The 23,798-nt window shown below is 43.5% G+C and overlaps 1 protein-coding gene across 1 annotated transcript in view; it reads right to left on the bottom strand.

Annotated features, from left to right (window-relative positions):
* Positions 1–12,642: 12,642 nt before the first annotated feature.
* Positions 12,643–23,798, bottom strand: part of SPNS2 (spinster homolog 2 (Drosophila)) — a gene marked incomplete at its 5' end in the record, with an annotated part of 82,776 nt that continues 71,620 nt past the window's right edge. The window contains 2 exons of the mRNA XM_009575543.1: positions 12,643–12,709; positions 13,289–13,452. Of these exons, the coding sequence (XP_009573838.1) occupies positions 12,643–12,709; positions 13,289–13,452 (231 nt within the window). The remainder of the gene's footprint in view (positions 12,710–13,288; positions 13,453–23,798) is intronic.

Here is a 23,798-nt window from a genome sequence, read left to right as displayed (position 1 = left end):
GTAATTCATTCCACATTTTACAAGATGCAGAATATATACAGAAGAAGTTAGTTTTGCCATTACTTTCTCTTTAGCACAGAGAACCCACCTGCATTGCTGACAGATGAACCATAAACTCATGCAAGACTTTCCTTCTTACATTACTTTTAGTTCAGCCTCCTATGGGATAAAATGCACCTCCCACATAAGTACTTATGTTGTCCCCAAGTCATGAGAGTTACTCGTTCTTTGCATTTTAACACATTTCTCTCAACTTCTGCTTTATCTCTCTTTAACAGATGGAAACAGAGGCCTAGAGGGACTAATCCTGAAATGCATTTAGAAGATTTCACGGGAAATTAGACCCCACATGACTTGAGAAGCTGCTGGGGAGAGAAGTGACTTTCAGGGATCACGTAGGAAGCTAGTGGGCAGAAGAGAGAACTGAAATAGTCTCCCAGATTTCAGACAGTGCAGTCTTCATTCTCTCTGAAGCACTGTGACGTAGACAGTGGTCCACTGGCTTCTGCACAGCCTGATTTCAACGAGGCTCAGCTTACAGGTGACAGCAGGTCAGCTGTGAATTCTTCCTTTTTTTTAAAATCAAAAACCTTAATAATAAATTTTAGATTCTCTGAGGTGGTAAAATATAGTACACGGACTTAAGCTAACAAGGCTTAAGAGCATCTAAATCCCTGTTTAAGTCCCACTTGCCTTTCTAATAACGATAATCCCACACTGAATAGATTGTGGCTTCCGATTTGGCGATATCTGCTGACTAAACATTGGTTCCTAAATTGTTCTATTTTCTCTGCAGTGTTTTCTCAAGATTGTGAATGTTTTCGTTCCTTGAAGAGAGCGGGGTGGGAACCACTCTGTTATTTCCTGAGGGGGAGGAAACTTACCCAAATTGCCTTTCAAGAACAGAAGCTGTACAAGTTTTTTAGTTGTTTTACGGGCTTTAATTGCCTTTCAAGAACAGAAGCTGTACAACTTTTTTAGTTGTTTTACGGGCTCCTCCAGCAGTTAAAAATGTGGCTGACTCCTTCTAACCCCATCATTTCCTCCCCTGTCAAATCTAAATATTTCTCCTAGATCCTATCAAACCATTTCCATGTAGTGTGACAGCATCTATAATTCTGAAGTATTTATAAGACTGTCTGTTTAATATTAAACTACATGCTCTAGAGCTGTTAAATATTTATACTATGTAAAATGGATCTAATTTCACAGCACCTCAGCCGGTTAGAAAAAAAGACCATGAATTTAAGATAACAGATGAGTGGCCAGCATCTTTTACAGGTCAGTTATACTCTACTTTGTTTTAGGAATTGTGCAGAGATAATTCTCCAAATGCTCTGTCCCTTTCAGTCTAGCTGGTCACCAAGCCAACAGATACTGGAGAACCCAGTTTGTAATACAGCCAGCACTGCTGTACTGTTCCCGGCACAATCTGGGCCTTTTGAGGCCTTTGGAAGAGTTTTGCTGCCCACATCCAATCCAAGAACGCTCTGCTCCACCCTGTGCCAGCAAGCATAAAACCCAGATCTCCCTTCTCACCTGCAGCTGCATCTGCTCCAACAATTTAGGGTGAAGTTGTGAGAAGCAGGGGCAGGATATATGTCCCACTGACTTTCCATAAGCTATACGCTACTGAATGTTTGAGCTCCATGAATTTACATCTCTGTTTGTGAGCTCAAACTCAAGCCAGTAACAGGACGGTGAGAAGGAGAACGCTTTTGCGGGCTAGTGTGCGGCACCATCATGCACAAGACTCCAAGAGAAAGGCTGTGCATAAATAAAGCTTTTGTGAACACTGCCAACACCATTTAATGTTAAGTTTCATACATAAGTTAAACAACACACATGATTCAGTATCCTACAGCTTTCCGAAAGCCCTGTTTTCTTGCTATCTAAATGAGTCAGGTTCTGGCTTTTGTAACAGAGCAGCATATTAGGAAATAATGTCCTAATTTTTACAGGCTGCTGTACTTAACATCACTTAACTTTTACAACCAACAATAAAATGCTTTGGTGGGGTCCTCCTAGCTTGCAAAGAACTCATTTTTTTTGACTAGCAGGAGCTCATTCAGCAGACAAGAGTGTTGGGGCTAGAGGGGCAGCTAGATCTGTACTTAGCAGCAACTCCTGCACATGATTAAGGATCCTTCTCCTTCCTTCATTTCACTGGAGAGAATTCTGTGTTTCTGAAGTACCGTGCAATGTGTTATAAAGTGCCTGTTTGAAGCAGCGCTTTAGGAAGGGATACCAACATAACAGTCACTAATGGCACCCTTCAGCACATTCCTCCCTGTCTGAACTTTCTCAGATGTTGCTGGGGGACAGACCTCTCCAAATGGCCTTGTGAACACACTGAAATCAGAAATTTTAGGTGATGAAATGTTTACATGGACAGACATCCTTGAAAGGTAATGAGACTTTATGGCCTTAAATCTGTGAAAAACAAATCTCTCTTTCAAATACAGCTAGCTAAAGGGGTTTTTTTGGCATCCAAGTGTTAGAGCCAATAACACATTCCACCTGTGTATCAGTGGTGATTAGCAGCCCAGCCAGGTGCAGCATTCTGCAAATCCCGCTATTGAACCTCATCAGTAGCATTCAAACCGTAACATTGCTGTCTGAAACTGTGCAAGAAAAACAGAGGCTAAGGTTTATCATTTGTAGCTCCACACCGGTATGACTTTCAGATGTAACTGTGAAATGAACACAGGGAGTTACTTGCCCACGAGGTTGGCTCATGCTATTGTTATCGCTGTATTCCTGCAGATAACCAACAAAACAATTACAGAGTAGGAGAGCCGGGGCAGCCTTCCACAGTGGGTTTCTTGATCTTCAAATGCACACAACCTCAGGTCCCTCAGGTAAGTTAAAATCCTAGGGTAGAAGTAATGCTGTCACTGTGGTCTCCCTAACACTTACAAGAGGACACGTGTAGTTGCATCTAGAAGGAGGAAAGAGATCGCTAAAGCAGAGGAGCATAAAGTAGGCTAGGCACTGGCCAAGTCCTCTCTCTGCACAATAACGACCTCCTCATTTACCAGCTGGGGGTCAGAAAGGGAGAAATGTCAGGAAAGTGTGAGTTTCACAGACTTGCTCACTTCATCCACCACCTTGTTACTGCAGGGATCAATTGCCTTAAGTAAATCCTTGCTGAAGCCAATTGCCAAAACACAGTAACATTTTAGTAAACAAAGAGGGAAATGGACACAAGTTTACAGACCATCCCACTCATATTTTCCACCACTGTCTGCATACCATCATTACCCTCATAAATAGAGTCAGCGTCAAGGTAACAGCAATACAAACAGGATACACAGGACCAGGAAACCCCTCCTGAACGACACAACCAATCACCCCTCATACGTTATCACACCTCATTCATACTCTACACAGACCCTACTGCTTTCTCTTACCGATATTTCACCACGTGGGGATTTATAGCTGCATTTCACTGGCATTTTGTCACATTTCCCTTGAGGACTTTGAATCTAACTCCATTAAATGCAGTGAGTTTCATCTAGTAATGCACAATGCTAACAGGGCCACGCATGTGGGCACCGAGTTCATGCAAAGATTTCTGCCCCTGAAACAAATCAAAGAAGTCCATGGCTATTCTGCTTTCTCTTATTATTTTGCTCACTGCAGAAACCAAGCCTCGCTGTCTTATCTACTGCAGAGTTCTCTTTCAGCTTGGCTCTCTACCACACTTGTGAGCGTTACATACTGGTACCAGCAATGCACCACCTTTTTGCCAGACACTTTATGAAGAGCAAAACCAGCAGGCTGTAGACTCCAGTTCAAGTGTGTACCTGTTATGCCCTTCATTATACAGAGTTTTTAATCAGGCAGTGCAGAATGTAAATATGTTAGCCATTACTGTCCTGCAGTAACTAAGTATAGTTGCCATTTTCACCCACAGTTGGAAGGAGCTGGCTTTGGTTCCCCACTCTACAACAGAGTTCTCCTGGGATGCTGAACAGACTGCTAGGTGCACTTGTGCCTTCATCTCCTCCCTAAAAAATGGCCACAGAACATTAAACCTTAGTACAACCTATTACCTCCTGAGCAGGATGTAAGAACAGCCAAATCAAGGGTTGTTTCAGAGAGCATGTCCTGTTTTAACTGAACTCAAGCTATTTTTATAGTTAAGTCAGTAACTTTGGGACAAGACACCCACGATTAACAACATGCATTACTGCAGAAGCTCAGTGCTTTGATTTAAAAGGCTCCTAGTATGCTGCAGCTGAAAACAAGGACTGAAAGTGAAGATGCATGAAAGGTGAGCAATAATACTACATCAGCCTAGAAAGATCCCAGTGAGTGGTACAGGGACAGGACTGGCACAGCTAAAAATAGTCTACGCACTGAGCTTCCTGATGCATCATGACAGGTTCATCCAGCCTCCCAGGAACAGGGTCTGTCTGATGAAGCTGAGGTCAGTTTGCTAAAGGAAAAGGACGCTAAGCAGAATGCTAACAAAATTTAACAGAAAATCAGGCATAAGAGTAGCTTGCATTGGAGTAGGAAACCATCACTTAATTTAGCTCTGCTGGCTGCTTAACCCAGAGAGGAAGCCTGGGGCTTGTGTAAATCTGAGGCACTCCAAACCAAGGCTCAGACAGGACTTGGTTGGTGCAGCCTTCCTGGCGGCCACTGGCATAGAGTTGCCCTTCCCTCTGGAGACAGAAATGGTGGATCAGTCTGTGCTGAGCAGCAGCCCTCTCGTGGAGACAGCCCGTCGGGAGCTTCGTGCTGGTGGTGACAGGTGCTCCGCCAGCTGCACTAAGGAAATGAATTGGCTTAAATCCCCTTTTGTTCCTGCACGTCAGTGGGTTTAGCGAACGGAATATGATAATCATGTACAGCAAATACATTTTTTTTCCTCTCTATTCGGTACAGCCCCTTAAAGCTGCGCAGACTCTGTTAGTATTTTCCATCAGTTCATTTAATCTAGGTGCTGAGCATATTTGCCTCCAGAGGAAGAAACATAGGTCAGCTTCTTATTTTCCTCTTTCGCAGATCTTGACAGAGGAGAAAACTGGCATGAAGAAAAAATCAATAACCTTTCCTTCTGTTTTTCCAGACAGCTGCAACAGAACAGATGTGAAGAAGAACGGTTACCAGGACTCATTAGGTATCAAGAATTTGGATGGAAATGAACGCCGGAGACAAGTCTGCCTTACTGCTCTGCGGTGGTATGCTAATGTGGACTCCTGAAGTTAGTGAAGATGTGGGTTTCTGAAGCCCTCAAAACTTTGTGCCTGAGTCTGTCCCTGTATATATAATTCTGCCAGATATTGATGGGCTCAGAATTAAGGTGGTGGGATTTTTAGTGCCATGGAAGATGTGGGTAACGTCATACTCTCACGCCCACTGAAATAATGGAGGAAAGAGGAGGTGGAGGGTCTTGCTTTTTTCTTGGCATGATTGAATGGGAAATGGGATAAAACATGACATAAAAAGCAGGTATGATCTAATTAAATCTTTAAACAGAAAATCCTGTAGAGCTTCCTGATGCCACTTGACTAGAAACGTATTTCTTGCCCTCCAAAATAACTGCCTCATGATACAGCTCTTTTCACCAACCTCTAAGCTACCAGGGATGCGGAACCGTCCTTCTGTTTTGCTCTGCTGTAAGTCTGGGCAAGCCCTGTCTGGCATGTGGTAGTGGTCTGGCAGCAACTTTAAAATGACCAAGCCAGAGCACTTAAGACACTCCTTATTGAAACACTGGAAGTAATACTCCAACAGTTTTGTCCCTGTTTCATTAAAAGATGCCATTCAGGCCAAGGACCAAACCACAAGTGAATTACTCTAACACACCTACAGTCACAGCTTGCTGAAGATCTGCCTTGCAGATTTCTCCGTGTGAAGAGGTCATCTGCTGTCGATGAAAGTCAATACCTTCATAATATGCTCTGTGACCCTGACAGGCTTCAGGAAACAGACTAGCAGGGCTGAATTTTTCATGATTTGTTCTATTTCCTTGTGTCAGAAAGGTTTTCTGGCTTGGAAGGCTGCCTTCTGTTCAGTGCTCCAGTCACCTGCGTGGGATCTGATCAGACTTGGTATCTGTGCCAGGGCAGCCTTAGCAAAGAAACTGTCTTAGCGCGAGTTTAAGGTATGTTCCTGCATGATAAAGTCCCTGCATGCCAAGAACTGTCCTTTGCAGCGACAATGCAAATTGGCATACTGAATCCATTGTAAGCATATGGTTTAAGTGCCCCTTGTACCTTGTGGGCAAGTGCTTTTAATCCATTTTACCACTGATGAGCATTTTAGGGACAGCATCTGACTTCTTGAAGGTCGCAGCAGAGAGTCAGTACCCAAGACAGCAGTAGGACTTCAAGTAGTTCTTGATCTGGTGCTCTTCTTGGACAAGTAAGCTTTGCCTTCCTATAACTTCAGGCACATGTCGAAATTCCATTCTTGCTGTAGAACAGCACTTACATAGCTAGGAATAGTTTAGGAATATTGTTTTCCTTTCTCCGTGGCACAGGAGATTAACCTCAAAAGGGCAGTATATCTGGGGAATTGATGGGCTTGGAGAACCATGAAGTTCTGCCTGCAGCCTCTTCCGCAGCTTGCAGTTAGCAAGAGCTATGCCAAGACCAGCTGGCTCAATCCTTCTGCCTGTACTTAAGCAAAGCTCCTGCTGCCAACAATTAACTTGAACAGCATATTTCAAGTGCCATGAGCATTTTGTGTAAGGACCACAATTGAGCTCAAAATGTCTGTGAACAACCAAACTGACCTTTGACATCTTCCTACCTAACCTGCAGGAAATCCGCAGGTCGACTAAAGCAACAGAACAAATCAGTATTTTTTTCTATATGAGACCATATTTTCCATCTGCATGAAACCCGCAGCTCCCAACTGAAGAAGCAAACCAGCATTTAAAATTCAGCCAGTCCCAAGCCGTTACATCCTTATATTTACTAGTTCATTTAGAGTTGCTAGTAAACAGGGGAGAGGGGAAAAAACCCAAACAGCTCTACAAGCAGGCTTTTTCCAGCAATAATAAAACTACTTACATTTTCACCACCTCTTCCCTTCATATTGTCAACCCTCCAATTCCATATAAACCATCTACTAGTCTAATCTTATTCTATCTGCAGTCTATGCATCTTTATCATGCCACTCTCAGATATCCAGAACACACACTTTGCCTCTCTTCTTCCATCATCACAGATCCTCTGCCTCCTAATCTGGGCTTTTTGCTGTAAATTCACATGCCTTTAAAGGCCAAGGACATCTTATCTGGGCTAAAAAAGTGTTGTGAGTTTGTATCCCTGTAGGAAATGTTTAATTATTGTTCTTCTTTTGTAAAGTAAAAAACAAAGAAAGCAATCATATTATTCCCCCTAAATAGCTGAATATCAGCAGTGAGTGAACTGTTCCTCAAATATCCCTTTATGGGAGTTGTTTGATTAAATTCACTTGCTGGCCCTGAAATCCTCAAATTCAAACTCTGCTTCAGTGCAGCACTGAGACATCTCTCTACAGTAAGTGACCAGCCTCTTTAAAAAAACATCTTAAAAAACCATCTTAAAATATTTCATAGAAGAAATATTCTTTTTAGTAATGCAAACTACCAGAATGGAACATGGTGTGTATGAATCTAGCATGCCCGTTTAATACCTGTGACACTATTAATGGAGGGGACTCTATCCTTTGCTGGCAACAACACGAGGTCATCTGAGGGGTCCTTTCTGTCTCTAACTGCTGCCACAGAAAAATCAGAGAAAAGAGGGTTGACAACTCTGCGAGCCCTTCCCCTGCCCCACATAATAGAATCTGCAAAGCAAAAATAAGGTCAGACACTTTCAAATTGCTGCAATAGGAGAACTGGGAGATAATTTTGTTCTAGAAAAGGCTAAAAATAAGCCTGATGTGAGGCAGAAGACAGAGTCTGAAAATGGATTATTCTCATTTTTCCTGTAATGTAATTTGCAGATGCGCCGTGTTTAAGACAGCAGAAAAGGTGTATGGACTAGGGATTGTTCTTTTTGTGGCTTGCACTATCTAGTCTGTAATGACTATTTTCTTTCTACTGCTTGTACCTACCCCTTTAAAAATGAAAAGTTAATCAGGACTGCTACTCACCAAGAGTTTCCACACCTGATCAAAGGTGTTAAGAGTAAATTTTCTTTCTTATTACATGTTTAATTTTAATTTTAGGAGGGAAGAAAAACCTACTAGAGCTGTTTAAATAACCTGATTCTTGTCATGTAAACAAATGGATGAACCATTTATGCTCCCTCTGAAGTGCTGAGTGGTAGCTAGTTAAATACTTAAATTCCTTTGTTCTGACCAGCTGCATCAGTGCAGCTATTTATTCCTGTTCATGTCTGCGCTAGGGATACACACTGCAGTTGCATCCTGCTGCCTGATCTGCATTGCTGTATCTTTGGCGAAAATATCCAGCATATATCATGCAGGATGCAGAGAAGGACTGAATAATTATAAAACTTGGATATCCATCCAGAGCATCTTTCTGTACCTCTGCAAGGATATGGGAAAAAACCAGAAAATCTCATGCTTCCAGGTATAAAAAGAGGGATTAAAAAAAGAGAAATCCTTTGAGGGGTAGATTATCCTGCACCTGCACAGGGTGGTGTTTCTCAGGAAAAATCCAGCAACAACTGGGAGTGGCCATTGTTGGAGACAGGACTGCAGAATCACCCTGCGCCTGCGGCAGAGCATCAGTGGTCCTACAGGTCTGTGCAGACAGAGGATCATTGCTCAGCAAAGCTCCAGATGCTTGACACTCACGCTGACTGCCCAAAAAAGAATCATGTTACACGCTAATTACATTACAGTGATTTATATGCCCTGGCTGCCAAAAGTTGTCACAGCTTGGGGAAAGGACTTTTTTTTTCTCCTTTGCATAATAAAACCAGCACATTCTTCCCAATTGCTGGTGAAGCCATTGCTTCTAATAAGTAGGCATTTCTTCTGCAGCTCTCTAGGGTGAAGCTTTGTTTTTTTCAAGTTATCTGCATTATGAGCAAGGAAGAGGACATACACAGACGACAGATGCAGTTCTCGGCAGTGCTGAGTTTTTACATCCAACGAGTGAAGTACCTGAAGTACTCTTGACCTCTGAAAGTTGCCTTCTGGCTGGTATCTGCCAAGGCTGCACAGGTATCAGTGATGGAGCTGGGACTAAAAGTAAGGTCATCAGATTTCTGATGCATTTCTGTAGGGCTGTGCTGTGCCAAGATACTGTACTTGTATGTATCGTCTTCCAGAGGATGTCAAAAGTATAGCTTGGGTCTCACAAACTCTCATCAAGCAAGGAAGAGAAATACAGTACAGAGTGCAGTCATATTTGGAAATAAAATATGACTGCTTTAACCCTCCACTGCAGTACTACAGAACAGGAAAGGAACAACAATATAGTCAAGCAAAATCACAGCAGGAGTCGTAGTTAAAAGTCCTTTTAAAAAAGAACTGAAGTATTTATTTTTACTAGTGCATAAGAGCTCTTATAGAAACCATTCTTGAGCATTTTTTCTTTCTTATCACTTTGGAAGCGTGGGATTAAGTTTGTGTTATAAAAATTGCACAAAAAATTACTGGATTATATTACAGTGATGTACTGTATCGTTTTCTCTGGTAGTCCTACATTTACTAAAAGCCTCTTTAAACTGTCAGACTTCTGAAGCAGTAAGAAAATCGTTATAAAAGAATTGTGATTTTAAAAAAAAGAATTGCTGTATAAAGAAATTTTTCTTATGAGTGTTTTTGTGAGAACGGCAGCCTTATTGACTGGAATTCTTGTGCTAAAAAAGTAATCTACAAAATATGCCAGGAATTGTGGCAATGATAAAAGTAGTGTAAAAAAAGTCAGGAGGCACTGAAAGCCTGGAAATTCTGTTTTTGAAAGGAAGTGTGGTGGAAACTGGAGGAAGCTTTACAGGAAAGAGAGGTTGCTGTCCTGATACTCTGTCCTGCCTGGAAGAAATTATCTCTAAGCAAATGCCTAGAGACCGTTACACAAAGGAACAAACAAACGAAAAAATCCTAGCAATAAAACCCTGAACTACTTTTCACAGAGGCATGGAAATTAAAGCAGGGAAAGCTTAATTTCCATGGGCAGAGCTGCAGAGAGCAGCGTTACACTTCTTTGCTTCCATATTAGTTCATTAGAGAGGTCTGTGACATCTGGCCTGCGTGCCCTGACCCTGCTGGTGATGAATGGGTTTAATCTCTGGCGTGTGACACCAGCGTTTGTGATTCCTGCAGGTTAATTGATTTCTTTTGGCAAAGCACATTTCCAAGTCCTGTTGTCTGAGCAGCATGACTGACCACAGAGGGAAAACACGGCATCTTGAAAAAGAAATTCTCCTTAGTAATAGGTAGGATACAAAGGAGGACTGGCCAGGCAGAAAGCTATCCTTGCCAAAGGTGCGCAATGCCAAGTGCAGATGGCCTGTCGGATAGGTGGGAGCTGGACGTCGCATTTGGAGTCGGCATGGAGTTTTAAGCTGCTAATAGCAAAATGCTCTGTTGTCTTTTCTCTCACAGGCAAGCTTGCAGCTAGTAACAAACAAATCCTCCCCCATAAATTCTTCCGAGGAGACCACTGAACCTGTCAGCAACGGCAAACGGGACCCAATCGACAGCACAGACACCACTGCACATGGCAGGGAGAGCAGCCTTACTCCGCAGTTGCCAATCTTATTGAAGATACTGTCTTACTGTTCAGTAATGTGTCAAACTTGAATTAAGCTGCACTCTCCAGGAATCTGACTGCAGGGTGCCAGGGTATTTTTAACATGGGAGTGGGCATATCCCAGAAACAGTGCACTAGCAGTCATTTGAGAGAAATTTTGTTAACCATTATTTATGACAACTGTTCTCCCTCTGTATCTGAGCTAGTTTGTAACACAAAAGATCCGTGGCTGAATGATATAAAATTCATAAACAAACGTGAATCAGACAGACCAGGAAAGGGAAGGATGCTAAAAGAGAGAGAGTGACAAAACCAGGTCTGAAGCCTGAATATGTTTCTTCAAAAAGTGGACAGTGACTGGTTGGGAAGCTGGTGTGCTTTGGACGTGAACAGAGTACAACCAAGTCTGCTCAGGCTAGACAGCAACAGACAGAAAAAAACACTTTTATGCAGGAGAAAGCAGAGCTGTGGGATGTGATCTCCCTCCCACAGTAACACTACTGCAAAGCTGGTGTTTTGGTGCACTGTAAAACAATCCTGTAAAACACACCCGCACTGGCACCCAAGCAGAGTCAACCACTTAGCAACCAGCCTGTGACTTGCAGTGCCTCCTGAGAAAGCCCTCTTCCTTGAGAACTCTGCTGGAGCCGTGATACCAGCTGGATGCTACAGTGCATTGACCAGTATAAAGGTCCAGGTGGGGTTAGACATGCTGATAAAGCTGGGAGTGACCCAGAATTCATCAGTAACTGAATACTGAAATCCTCCTTCGCCACCTGAGATGCTGTCATGCCATGCTGGCAACACACGTGGGGACACATATCTCCACCGTAATTGTAAGCAGGACAAGCACTCTCCACTCCGAATACAGTGAAGACAAACACAGGTTTTCCTAGAAAGAGGTGGGGGCCCTGCGTGAAGGCTAACGCTACGGCTACACGAGGGGGATTTCATCTGCCGCACCGTATCACTACCTTGTCACCAAATAGAACTTTTGGCTCCTTGCAGCAAAAAAAGCTACCCTGAGCACCTAGAAACTTATGTTCATCTTGCCATGTCCCCAAGTGATCACTAGTTACATTTGCATGTACAGCTTATGTGTGCAATTACAGAAGTGGGACTGGAAGCAGCCAGAGAGTAATTCCCATCTTCCTGCCTCAAGACCGAGCCAGCGAGGCCTTCAGAAACAGGACAGCTTTCATGTCTTCTCTAAATAATCTGCTGCAGCATTTACCTCTCTTTTCTCTTAGGAAGTTCTTCCTCACATCTAATCTCCAATTTCACTCCTTGCAATTTAAAGCCCTTATATGCAGATAACAAACCAGGCACACATCCGTCATGTCACATCTCCAAAGCCACACTGAAGTTCAACTGCGCAGGACTTAACCTAACCTCCTTACAAGATACATGATGAGGTCTTGTTTTATCCACAATGTATAAACATCTCATTATAGGGGGAATGTAGATTTCTAAAGGCACCAGGAGGCAGAAAACCTTTCCTTTCCCTGGTATTTGTGCATGTTAGTAAAAGGAAGGTGGAACTGCTCTTACAGGGCCACAGCACCATCTGTGGCACTGCTTCCAAATCTCTTGCATCCATCTGATACGATAGTGTGAGCCAGAAAGTATCACCCAAATTGTTCACGCACTTATGTCAACCTCCAAACATCTTATTTTCCTTCTAGTTGTACTATGTCTAATGACAGTGATATGCCAGGGCCCTTCTCCTTAAGGTACAGCAAGGTATACTCTACTCTCTTTATCTGCAGAATTATGAAAGGCTGTTAACGTCTGCATTGTATGTCTGCATGTCTCCCATTCTCCCAGTGGGAGAAAGGCAAAGGCAACTTACAGTCAACACCAGACTAGGCACCTACCCACACATTCAGCACGACATTATACATAGATACTCTTATTTTTCGACAATTATGAGAAAGAGACTAACCCCAGAAGTTTGTATGTCATGTGGAAGCGTCTTCTGAATTACTGTAGTTGCCAACCGTGAGGTGGTCCGAATCGGTTTCTTTACTGAAAAACAGTAGCTTTTTTTTTACAAGCTGCAATAAGGGACTGGGAAAGCCTATCTTTATTACAGCGACCCTTGAGCATGTATGTCCCCACACACAGCTTGCTTCCTTCTTGCCTGATGTTCCTGTGTATTGGAGGTCGTGAGCAGGGCACAGGGGGCTGAGACGGGACTGTGGGCTCAACGTTGACCACCAAGCTCTGTAAAGTATCTCTTGCTCTTCACCTAGCAGTCCACCGGTTCCAGCACACAGCAACCCCTCACCACAGACGGCCTGGGCTGTGGCATGCTCACGCAAGGGTAAAAGGGGCCTATGATCCCAAATACTGTGCTCCCCTCCAGGCCGTACGGCCAACAACTGAGATCCACCAGAGCAGAAGCGTGTAAAGGATGCCCAGCCAGCATGACCCAAGCCCCTGTGCTTCGTGCAGCCTCATGCACTCTGCTGAGCTGAGGTTCTTAACACACAACCCGACATCCTTTACCTGAAGGACCAAGGCCAGGGAAAGAATACAAGCATAACGTTCAAGAGAGAAAACAGGCTTCGGTACCTCCCCATTTGCAATTGCCAGGTTACTCACTGTTGTTCAGCTTTGGCTCGGTCACTTAGGAAGAAGAGGGCTGTGGCCAGGAAAAACATCCCTCCTAGGACAACGACAAACGGGCAGAGCATGAGTGCGTACCCCAAGCTGAGGAACTCCCAGACTGGGGACTCCTTTGTGCTTTGTCGTATCAGGTCTGAGATCTAGGAGAGAAAGGCAAAAAAATTAGTCACTTAGATGAAAAAGAGACACGATAATGGTGAGGGAACACGATTCCCTAAACAACCGCCCACTGAACATGTGCATGAGGTTTAAAATGGAACAGTGTGTTTGGTAAAGGCTGAATGTCCCTCACATGCTTCAGCCTTCCACACGCCACTCTGGAGCCTGGGCAACTTATGCTATGAGCAGCCTGGCAGGGGTTCTCTACCTCTCATGCTCTTCTGGCCTGATCTATTATTCTTCCCACAGCCCTGGCTGCTTCAGTGACTGAATCCATGGGTGCCTAACCTCGCTGTACTGACCAAGCCTCCTGGTGTGCTGATGGCCATACCGGCATTGCTTGGTGGGCGAGGGGGTGATCAATCTCCTGCAATTTCTATCAAGTCCTGCCTACTCCTACACCTTACCCACCTTTCAGCAAAGGAAGTATTAAATTCCGTTTCTGTGTATTGAGTGGGAAGGGGGAAATGTCTTTCAAAGAACAAAAACCCAGAGATCCCATCTGATTTTCAGAAACAGAACTTGAACATGGGTTTTTTTATCGTCGTGTCTGAGGCACGGACCTCATTCCCTCTTCTAACCTCCTAAGCTCGCTGCACTTTGCAGTGTAATTGTGTGCAAGATGTGACTCTGCCCCACAGGCTCAGACGAGGTCTGTGGCACAGGGGCTGCACTCACACCAAAGAACCACACACCACCAAGTTTATGGGCTACGGCAACCTGCATCTTCTGACAGCCAGAAAGCATAATTACATGAAAGCGAACACAAGTTTGTGCTTACACGAAGGAGCAGAGACATGCAATGGCAGTATTTAGTTCATTATGAAAAGCTTTTGCTAAAACTCAGTAATATTTAATGACTGACTATAGCTAAAACAATCACATTTTAATATTTACTGTCCAGCAAACAACTTTACTCTCTATAAATCCGAGAGTGGTGGCAGCAATAGGGATGAGTCTCAAGGCATTGGGTATTTAAATATCCAGCTCTGGTTTTATCTGCGACCTTTTATTGAGGCAGAAATACTAGTTTATACCAAAAGACTGCAGGGAATTTGCTGCATAAAATCCTACTGCTGTGCACACACACAGATCGGTTCCAGAAATAGTCCAAGCTTGTGCAGTAACTTCTGAACTGCTACATTACTGCTAATGAAAAAGGTGGCATCAGACACAAACTACAAGCAAAATCCAACATTCAAGGCTTAAATCTAAAGACACTTGAAAATCAAGTGAGGAAATGTCACATGCAGGAGAGAAATCACCAACTCACGGCCCTGCAGCCAACTGTAGTGACTGGAAGGTAAATGTGTGTGAAGAGATGCCTCAGCAGCGGCCAAGCACAACAGAAGGTGACAGAAAGATGACACTCATGGGGACTCAAATGAACAGGTCACAGAGTGTGCTTTAGCAGGGAGACTCTGGAGCGTTAATATCTGTCTTACAGCTCAGCCTGGCTCCTGCTACAGTAAAGGAAAGGAGGAGCGGCCAGCCTGATGCCGGAGGTGAAACCATTCTGCACACAAAAGAGCAGAGGACTGTCTTTCCGGATGGAGCACTCCCAAGTAGAGAGGAGTGGACAAACACTGGAAGAGCATATCTACAGAAGGAACTGAAGACTTTTAGCCAGACTTCTCTGTTTCTTTCCTTGCCCTAGAAAGGAGGAGGAGAAAATTTCAGTGCTTGGGATATAGCTAAGGAAGTGTTCCTATCCTCTCAGAGAACTTTATTCACAGTATATAACACACACAAGGAAAAACAGGATTGTTATGAACAAGTCTCATGAGAACTGATGGTTAAAAAAGTCCTTAGACTGAAGGCAAGTAACAGTGGCTATTAGCCCGAGAGACTTATTAAAAAATAGCAACAAGTCTTGAGTGTGTAAAGAACGCACTCACAGGAAATTAGCAGAACATGCACTGCACCCAGAAGGCAGGGACATCAGTTGGTAATTTATTCCCTGTTGTAGCCAGACACCTTACTTCCCAACATTTTCCTTATTCTTCATTATGAACCAAAATTTGGCATTGAATCAGCCCCTCTGTGTGCAATAGCCAGAGTCGAGGCTATTCTAAAACAGAAATTTAGAAATTCTAAACCGCTTTTCATTTTTGGGAATGGATACAATTATCCTCCAAAAGGACCAGACAATAAATCACTTGACAAATTGATATGATAAATCAGCAGTAGAGGATGAAAAGCCAGGCACGCGCTCCCGATTGCTTTCTCTTATGGATGACATGACATTCTAAGCGAAAACCAGCTTTGAAAATGTGAAGTCTCCAACAAATAAAACTCCCAATGCAGCTTGCCCCACACCTTCCCTTCTAAGGCATCATGTTGACCTTTTATACCAACAAATCATGTTAATATTGAATCTGCTACCTTTTTCATTTTTAACCCAACATATTGTTTAAGTGCATGATTTAGAAAAAGCAGTTTCCTCCCATCCAAGGTATAATTCTTCCCACCAGGCATCATGTTGACCTTTTATACCAACAAATCATGTTAATATTGAATCTGCTACCTTTTTCATTTTTAACCCAACATATTGTTTAAGTGCATGTTTTTAAAAAAGCAGTGTTTCCTCCCATCCAAGGTATAATTTTTCCCACCAAGCCAGCTGGGCTTTCTCATCTAGGTTTCGTATAATCCCCTCACCCATGTCTGCATCTCTTAACTCTAGAACTTTATCAGGGCCCACATATATGTTTTTGCTCTTAGCTTACAGTCACTATTCCCTGTTGTTTTCTTCCACTCAATTACAAGCCACCTGCTAAGACTGGAACTTTGGCACTCCTCTCAAGAGGACACAGGACATAATTACAGACTTGGGCTCCAAGAATGACATACTGTCTGCCAAATGGTCCGCTCTGTATTGCCAATTTTTGGCTTTCCAGACTGCTTGCAATGATAACATCCTGAGTTGTCTAACTGTGATTTGGCAAGACCCAATCTAGCATCATATTCGGTGTCTTCTCTCTATCATGAGTAACAAAAAGTGGGGTTGCAAGCGCAGTCAGTGCCAGTTCTTCAGCATGGAGTCATGTGTGGGATTCCTTTCTTTGTTCTGCCAGTTGGTAGGTGGCAAAAAATTGCAAAACATTTACCCAAAACTTGGGGGTGGAATATCAGTAAGGAAGTCCTTCTGCTGCTTTGCAGTCTAATCAAAAGTCTTTGATAACATCCTAACTATGAAAGTTCACATCTTTTTTTCCCTCACTGCGTAACATAGATCTCAGACCAAGAGGAATGACTTTGCTAAATAAACTTCAGCTCGTGGCATTTTTACAACAGAATACAAATGGCATGTACACAGCGGTGGCAGCCAACTGGATGGAGGCCAGCTAGAGAAAATGCCCACTTTCTGGCGAACAAACAGTACAGCTGCAGCGGGCATGATCCAAAACCCCAAAATCTCTGATTGTGTGAGTGCAGAAGACAATGAGGGGAAAAAAGGGATACTTCATTAGCTTTTCTTGGGAAGCATGTGCTGTATCTTTTGGAACACTGGACAGGCTATTGATGTAATAAAAGCTCAGGTGGGCTGAAGCCCTAGGAAGACGGCTTGCTTCTATGTTACTGTCCCTCCTGAACAGCTTGAGCGGTTAAATTAAACTGATTTACTCATTAGACAATGTAATGGTAACAACATCTTTGAAATCATCATTTCATCTACTCTCTCATTGCTGAGTCGAACATCTCAATTCCTCTGCAATTGCTTGATTTTTCTAAATTTCTGACATTGCCTCTTGGGCACAAATCTTGCTACATAAAAGGATATTTCCACTGCAGTATCTGGCACAAATACCTGATTTTCATGATTACCAATTTGATACAAGCCAGGTTCTCCCTGGCTCCTCTCTTCAGTACAGTTCCTTAACACAGTATTCCCTGTAACCCCACAGTGTCACCACAATGGTTTGGGGTTCACCCACTCTGAATTCAGAGATGCATGTGAAACGTTTCTTTGATTTTTTTAAAAAACCTAATATGAATGCAAATGAAGACTAGAAACCAAAAATAAGGGATTTTATAAAGTAAAAGTAAACAATTTGCTGGGTTCATGGGGGAGCACAAGCATTTAGACTGCGCTAAATGGCATGAGAAACACATTATAAAAAGAGGGAGTAAACCCGACTACTTTATGATATTTGTTCAGAAAACTGCAGAAAAGTGAAAGCAATTATAGTCTAAAAGTTATTTCAGTTTTAACCTTGGCATGTTTGAATGTTGGAGGGAAAAAAAGCAAAACATCCTCTTAATCTTAATTGTGCCCCTTCGAGATCACAAATTTAATTCTTGGTGACATTATCAATATCCTGCATTAGTGCACAATACCTGAGTTTGCCCCAGCAATACCCACAGCAAGGATTCCTGCACTGCTTCCCCTGTGGCAGGCTCCTCTGTTTATGCCCTTGTACACCCTCCCAGGGTTAGCAGGCTGCATTAAATAAGTGGTGATTCCTTGAAAAGGCTGCAATAAATTAAAAGACTCAATCAAGGGTTCCGCTTGCAATGCCATCAAGTGGACTTTGTACGTCTCTTGGTGTTAGAGCAACATTTGCTTCCAGACAGTATCTGCCCTGGTTTCAACCCCAGGAGAGGGTTGAAAGTCTATTTTCTTCATGTCATTAACTGCCTTTCTCTCCAGGTCTGGTCTGCCCGGGGATTTTCTAAGTTAACACTGGACTTTCTCCTGTCCCAGCAGGAGATGCCTTGTACGATGGGGAACGTGGAATCGATGAACATGGCTCACATGGCAGAGCACAGGTACTTAAATGCATAGGGATGGGGGGTGCCCACTTACATGTAGAAATAAGGTCTGTGGCACAGGACCACAGTTTGGGAGCACACCCTTCAGCAGCATCCCTTGTCCCCCACCTCTCCTTGCAGCACAGGCCCCTTCCCTGGCAGTAAGTCCCAGGAGGAGGAAGCCATTCCCCCATGTTGCAGAAATTAGTTCTGAAAGGTGCTCAGCACCATGAAAACTCTGTGTCCGTATCGGGAGTTTACAGGGTCCTTGGCAGCTCAGAGAAAGAAGCCACTTAATGAGATTTTTAGTGCACTGAAAAGGAGTGACAGAGCAGATGGGACAGAGCTTGAAATACTTGACTGAAAAAACGATCTGCTCTGGATTTCTGGGCTTTCTTTAATGAGATAATTTTGCATACTTTAAACGTCTGTTTATCAAAAATACTGAGAACCTGCACTTCTAACCAAAGTCACGGGAAATGCCTGGTGCACAGCAGCTCTGGAAAAAAAACAGAACAGGCTGTGAACCCTTGGCAAAGACAGGTTTATATATGGGAAGTCGTTCGGTTTTTTAGGGCAGATTTAAATCTTGTCTGTTGCTGAGTCATCAGAAGTGGGAAGCTTGTTAGCTCGTTGCAATGAGGAGATAAATCCTGTGTGGATTGGTCTCCAGGTGCTTAATTCTCCCCTTTTTTTGCAGCTCGCAGCCATGTCAAAGATTTGGCCTTTCCGTGCATTACAAAAAAGGTTTTTAATTACCCAGCTCAGCCAGGACCAGAGAAATCCTCAACTTAAAGTTACTGGTTGAAGAAACAGATGATAAGGATGAGGGGCTGGGGGCTCTCTTCCTCACAGTATTTCCCTGACACACGAACATCAGATGTTGGACTGCAAGGGCAAGTCCCATTTTACCCACCACAATCTGGGTCATACACAGGCATGAATGTGGGGGAAGATCTCTACAGGAGGAGCGATACCGTTGGGGCTACAGAACACCAGTCAAGCAGCTGGCACTTGGTAAAGAAACAAAGAACAATAAAAAAACACGAATGTGTATCACATTTCATCTACTATCTCCATCAGGTGATGGAAGATGCTGCCTATACACACTCACATATACTATAAATATTAGAACATGTAACATGCTGCAAAAGGCAACAAGACAGACACCTCTGTTCCATCCCTAATCCCACAACAGCAGTGGAATACCTCCCGATAGTCCATAAAACAGAGAGTGATGCTAGAAGAATAATTTGCACATTTTTGTTACAGGATATGCTTGCCTTTCTGAGCTCAAGTTCATCTCGCACCCTGCTTTGGCAGAAGAGACAGTACCGTGTAATCACCAGCACGTAATGGGCCATATTTGAGGAATAGCTGCACAGGTCAGACAGGGACAAAACACCCAGACTGCAGCATCACATCGCAACGATCCACTTTATTCCACTCTCCTGCTTTTAAGTCAGACAGCAGTGGATTTGAGCCCCAACAGGCTGTGGCCTGTTTTAATCTAGCAAACTAAACTGGAAAAAATGTTAGTCCAGAGTAAGCATATCCACAGATCTACTCTGAAGTAGCTAGAGCATTTTAAACCATAAAATATGAATTTTAAACCATAATACCTCAATTCCACTTTCTCAGGCAGGCAGGTCTTTACATAGAGAACTACTTTTTATACATATATATTTACTGGGATGGGTAAACACGTTTAAAACGAAATCAACAAAAAGGCTGTCTCCAACTGGGACAAGAAGGCTGTGAAATCTACACCTCCAATTATAACTTTCATTTTAAAAGTATCTTAATTGCTGTATTTACTACAATTTTCCTTGAGTTGCCCCTAATCAAATGCTGATCTGCCTTCCCTGATACTCTGCACCAGTGATAATTAACACTGTTCTGCTAACTACTTGCTAAAGGAAGGTCATTAGCATTCTTGCTATTTAAGTAGCTCATTAGATCTAGTTTATCAACCTACTCACATAAAGTTGGGGAAGGGAGAAAAGTGAAGGGTGACAAGCGATAGGTTCATTAATAAAATCTTTCCAGGTAATATTAGGAGCAGCACAAAACCCCTGCAAAACAAAACAGAACAGCTCAGATTTGCTTACAACTAATTACAAGGTCACATGCTCAGACCTCTTTTTGAAAGGAGACTGTTCAAAGAGCAGATGCCTGTTCAGACACTGGTGATCTCTGCTGCCAGGCGAACCAGCACGCCTGGGCACCTCAAACCGCCGCAACGTTCAGGCGCGGGGTCTGCCCGCGATTCGGGTAATGCTGCCATTTGCGTAACTCAAGATGGACGGATGGGGAGAGCTTTTGCATGGTCTTCAGCGCACAGATGGGTGATCGGGGTCCCCCCTCTCACAGAGCCTAGTTGCCCGACCGTGCCATGCTGTCCTGACGCTGCTTGGCTGGTTGTGTCCCTCAGGTGAAACTGAAGAAGCAGCAGCCAAGGAGGTCAGGGCAGGTGGGAACCACCACCAGTGGGGTACAGGGAGAGCTTTTAGCCCATCAAAAGGTGCCGGTGGAGGAGAGCTGATCTCTGGCACGTTAAAACAGCATCTTCACGCACGTTGATGTTGCCAGGTGACAAGCAGATACAGACAGGTTTCAATCCCTAGACCTGATGGATGGTTGCACAGGGGAGATGAGAAAGAATTTAATAAAGCAGGAAGCTAACAGGAGAGTCAACAGCACCAGAGCAGCAAGGACAGCGTGTGCCCACAACAGCAATTTCCCTGGCACGTGTAGAGAGAGCAAAGCCTGCAGTAGGTGCCTGTTTCTCATCACAGCCAGGGCTAGAAGCAAGGCAAGGATGGAAGAGGAAAGCACTGCTTGCTCAGATAGGAAGCAAATGACAGACTTGGAGGAAGGAAAGGAAAAGTACCAAGGCACAGCCTCAGAAGAAAAAAATCACCACCTGTGCTCGGTTTTCCTGAAGCAAAAGAGTACGTCAGGGAGTGGAGGGAGACCGCTGTTTGTGTGAAGGAATAATGTAAACCCTGAGTGGGGAAGACAGGTTCATGCATGCATGTGCACAGATGAACACAGAAGTGCAGACTCACTGGCACTTCTTATAATTATTTAATTTTAAAGGGCAACATAGATATAACCAGAATTAATAATACAAAGAGCTGGAGCTATGATGCAGCCTGAGAAGAGTTAACTGTATTTCACATTCTGCTGCTAGCTACCTCCACTCAGCTTTTCGGAGTCTGAAATGCTGTCTAGGTATTAGGGCACAGGAAGAGCAGTTAGAAGACCCTTATCTGATACTCAACATGAGTGGTGAGATTTGGGGTATTTCTCTTAACTGTTCTGTGCTTCAGCAACTGTGTCTGCATAGCGGGACCTTTCAAAGATGGAAAAGTACTAGAGAGATTTGGGCATAATGCACTGAACAGGTGAAATTTCTTACTGACTACCTCAAGAATAAAGCACGGAGTTATACTCCAAGTTGCTAAACAGGAATTATTTAAACTCTGCAGGTTATCACAAAGGTCCTGAAAAAGTTGCAGTTATCTAGGAATAAAAACTGTCTCATCTAATGAAATACTGCAGCAATGCTTGTTCTTATTTGTGAATGATTAGGCAGCACTGATTTATAGTAATTGATCTCAGTGCTTGGCAGGTAGTAAAACCCTACGCAAATTACAGCTGCCACCCTAAAACTGCATTTGCATAACTTCTTTGTAAGTCAGTCTTAAGCCTTTTTACCATAACAAAAGTTATCAATATTTAAAGAGACATGAAAAATAACCACACATACATGCTTCCTTCCACTTAGCTTTTAAACACTAACATATATTTGGTGCTTTGGGTGATTATAAGCAACTGCATTGCAAGATTTGGAACTGGGGGAGATTATGGAAAAATCTGAGTCTGACCTTCAACTCTTATGGCACACCACAGAGCAAGGGAGCAATCGCACACGTGAGGCTGCAGCTGTTAAGTAGCTTCTACGTTCCACATGAGGATTATAAGATCAATACAACATTTATTGGTATCCAGCGAACAGAGACAACTGCCTGCGACAGCTTAGTCCTACAAGGACACGGGTATCTGATTCTTTATTAAGAGCACTGCTAGAGGGAATCTCGCTATGAACTCACCAAAGCTATGTAAGATTCCAGCCACATTTGATCAAAACTCTCCTCATTTAATGAGGGAGCTTCAGGCGGATTTTGTAAGCAGTCAGAAGAAATGGCAGATCTTCAGGATCTCACATGAATCCTGAGCGATCAGGAGGCTGAGTTTCACCGATTCTGAGCGTGCCTGTTCCTGCAGTTCATTTGATTTATCCTGCCTTCTGCCGCTCTCTTTCAAGACCTACACCCTGCTCTTGGTCTGCTTCATGGTAACTCTGGAGTAACAGCAGTGTGAGTTGATGTCCTCAGGCTGGGGATTCCCAGAAGGACTATGGGAATTGGGTTCCCAAATTTCCCTTAAAGCCAACAGGAGTAGGTTGCTTAGCTCCCACAGACTGCCTTGAAAATCCTAGTCATAATCCAAGCCACTCCTGTAACCTGTCCGAGTGAGATTTCAATCCTGCGTGACGGTCTCCATCCTACCGTGCAGCTGGACAATTCCAATGACAAACACCTGCAGTTTTTAACAAGTTGATTGCTTGTCTTGGCTCTGGTGGAGAAGTTGGCTGTTGGTCCTTTCACTTTAAATAGTATTTGTTTTTCTGTTATGTGAAAACTGCAGTTGACCTTTCAGTCATTGTAGCACAGGGAGCATGAGTCAGCCACGCCAGTCCAGAGGCTACAGAAATGGATGCTCGTGCCTTCTATGACATGAGTACTTTGCTCCCGCTCTCCTGCCACAGAGCCTTGTACTTGAGTAGTCTCCTCCCGAATGAGAGCTGCCCAACAAGTACAGCATTAGAAAAGAGTAATTCAAAATCATAATTAATATTTTCCCAGTCTAAAGAAAGCCTAAGGCAGCTATTAAATTGGGGTTAAGCATATTTCAGGCAGGCATCCTTAAGTAACTCACAACTTGCTTGATCTCTGAATACCAGAAGGGCAAGGCACATTATTTTCTACCACCAAAGTCCTTTTTTTTAAAATCTGTGACACTAAAGAGCCCTAGGCAACTTTCAAGATTAATTGCAATCCTTCAGGGTCCTCACCATTCCTCCCGGACATCCCTCTTATGTAAGAAAAAGAATGAACATGCAGCAGAGTCACCTGAGACAGCCTCACCTGCATCTCAGACCCTGCCTCTCATCGCTGGCACCTGCCTTCAAAGCACCCTGCCCTGCTTACTTCATTCTCCTGCTTGACATTCCCCATGTCACCTGCCCTGCACAAAGCAGTCTCTTCCAGTGATTCCTTTGCTCTTGCCACTTTCAAATAATTTCTAAAATAAGATCATTTCTCCCTGGGTGCCCAGAACACTGAAGTAAATAAAGAGTAAGCCAAATTATACATATTTAATTTCTTGAGGCATTTCTCATTTCTTTGGTCCGTTCAGCCTTATCTCTATCTGTCTCTTCATGTATGCTTCAGAGGGCTACAGAGCAACGATATCATTTTTGGGAGCTGGCATTCAAGAGTAA

This window comes from Fulmarus glacialis, unplaced genomic scaffold (genome assembly GCF_000690835.1).
Source record: "Fulmarus glacialis isolate BGI_N327 unplaced genomic scaffold, ASM69083v1 scaffold454, whole genome shotgun sequence".
In the NCBI taxonomy this organism is placed as follows: Eukaryota; Metazoa; Chordata; class Aves; order Procellariiformes; family Procellariidae; genus Fulmarus; species Fulmarus glacialis.
The sequence above is the reverse complement of the archived record's forward strand: the minus strand, read 5'-3'. Positions and strand labels throughout refer to the sequence as shown.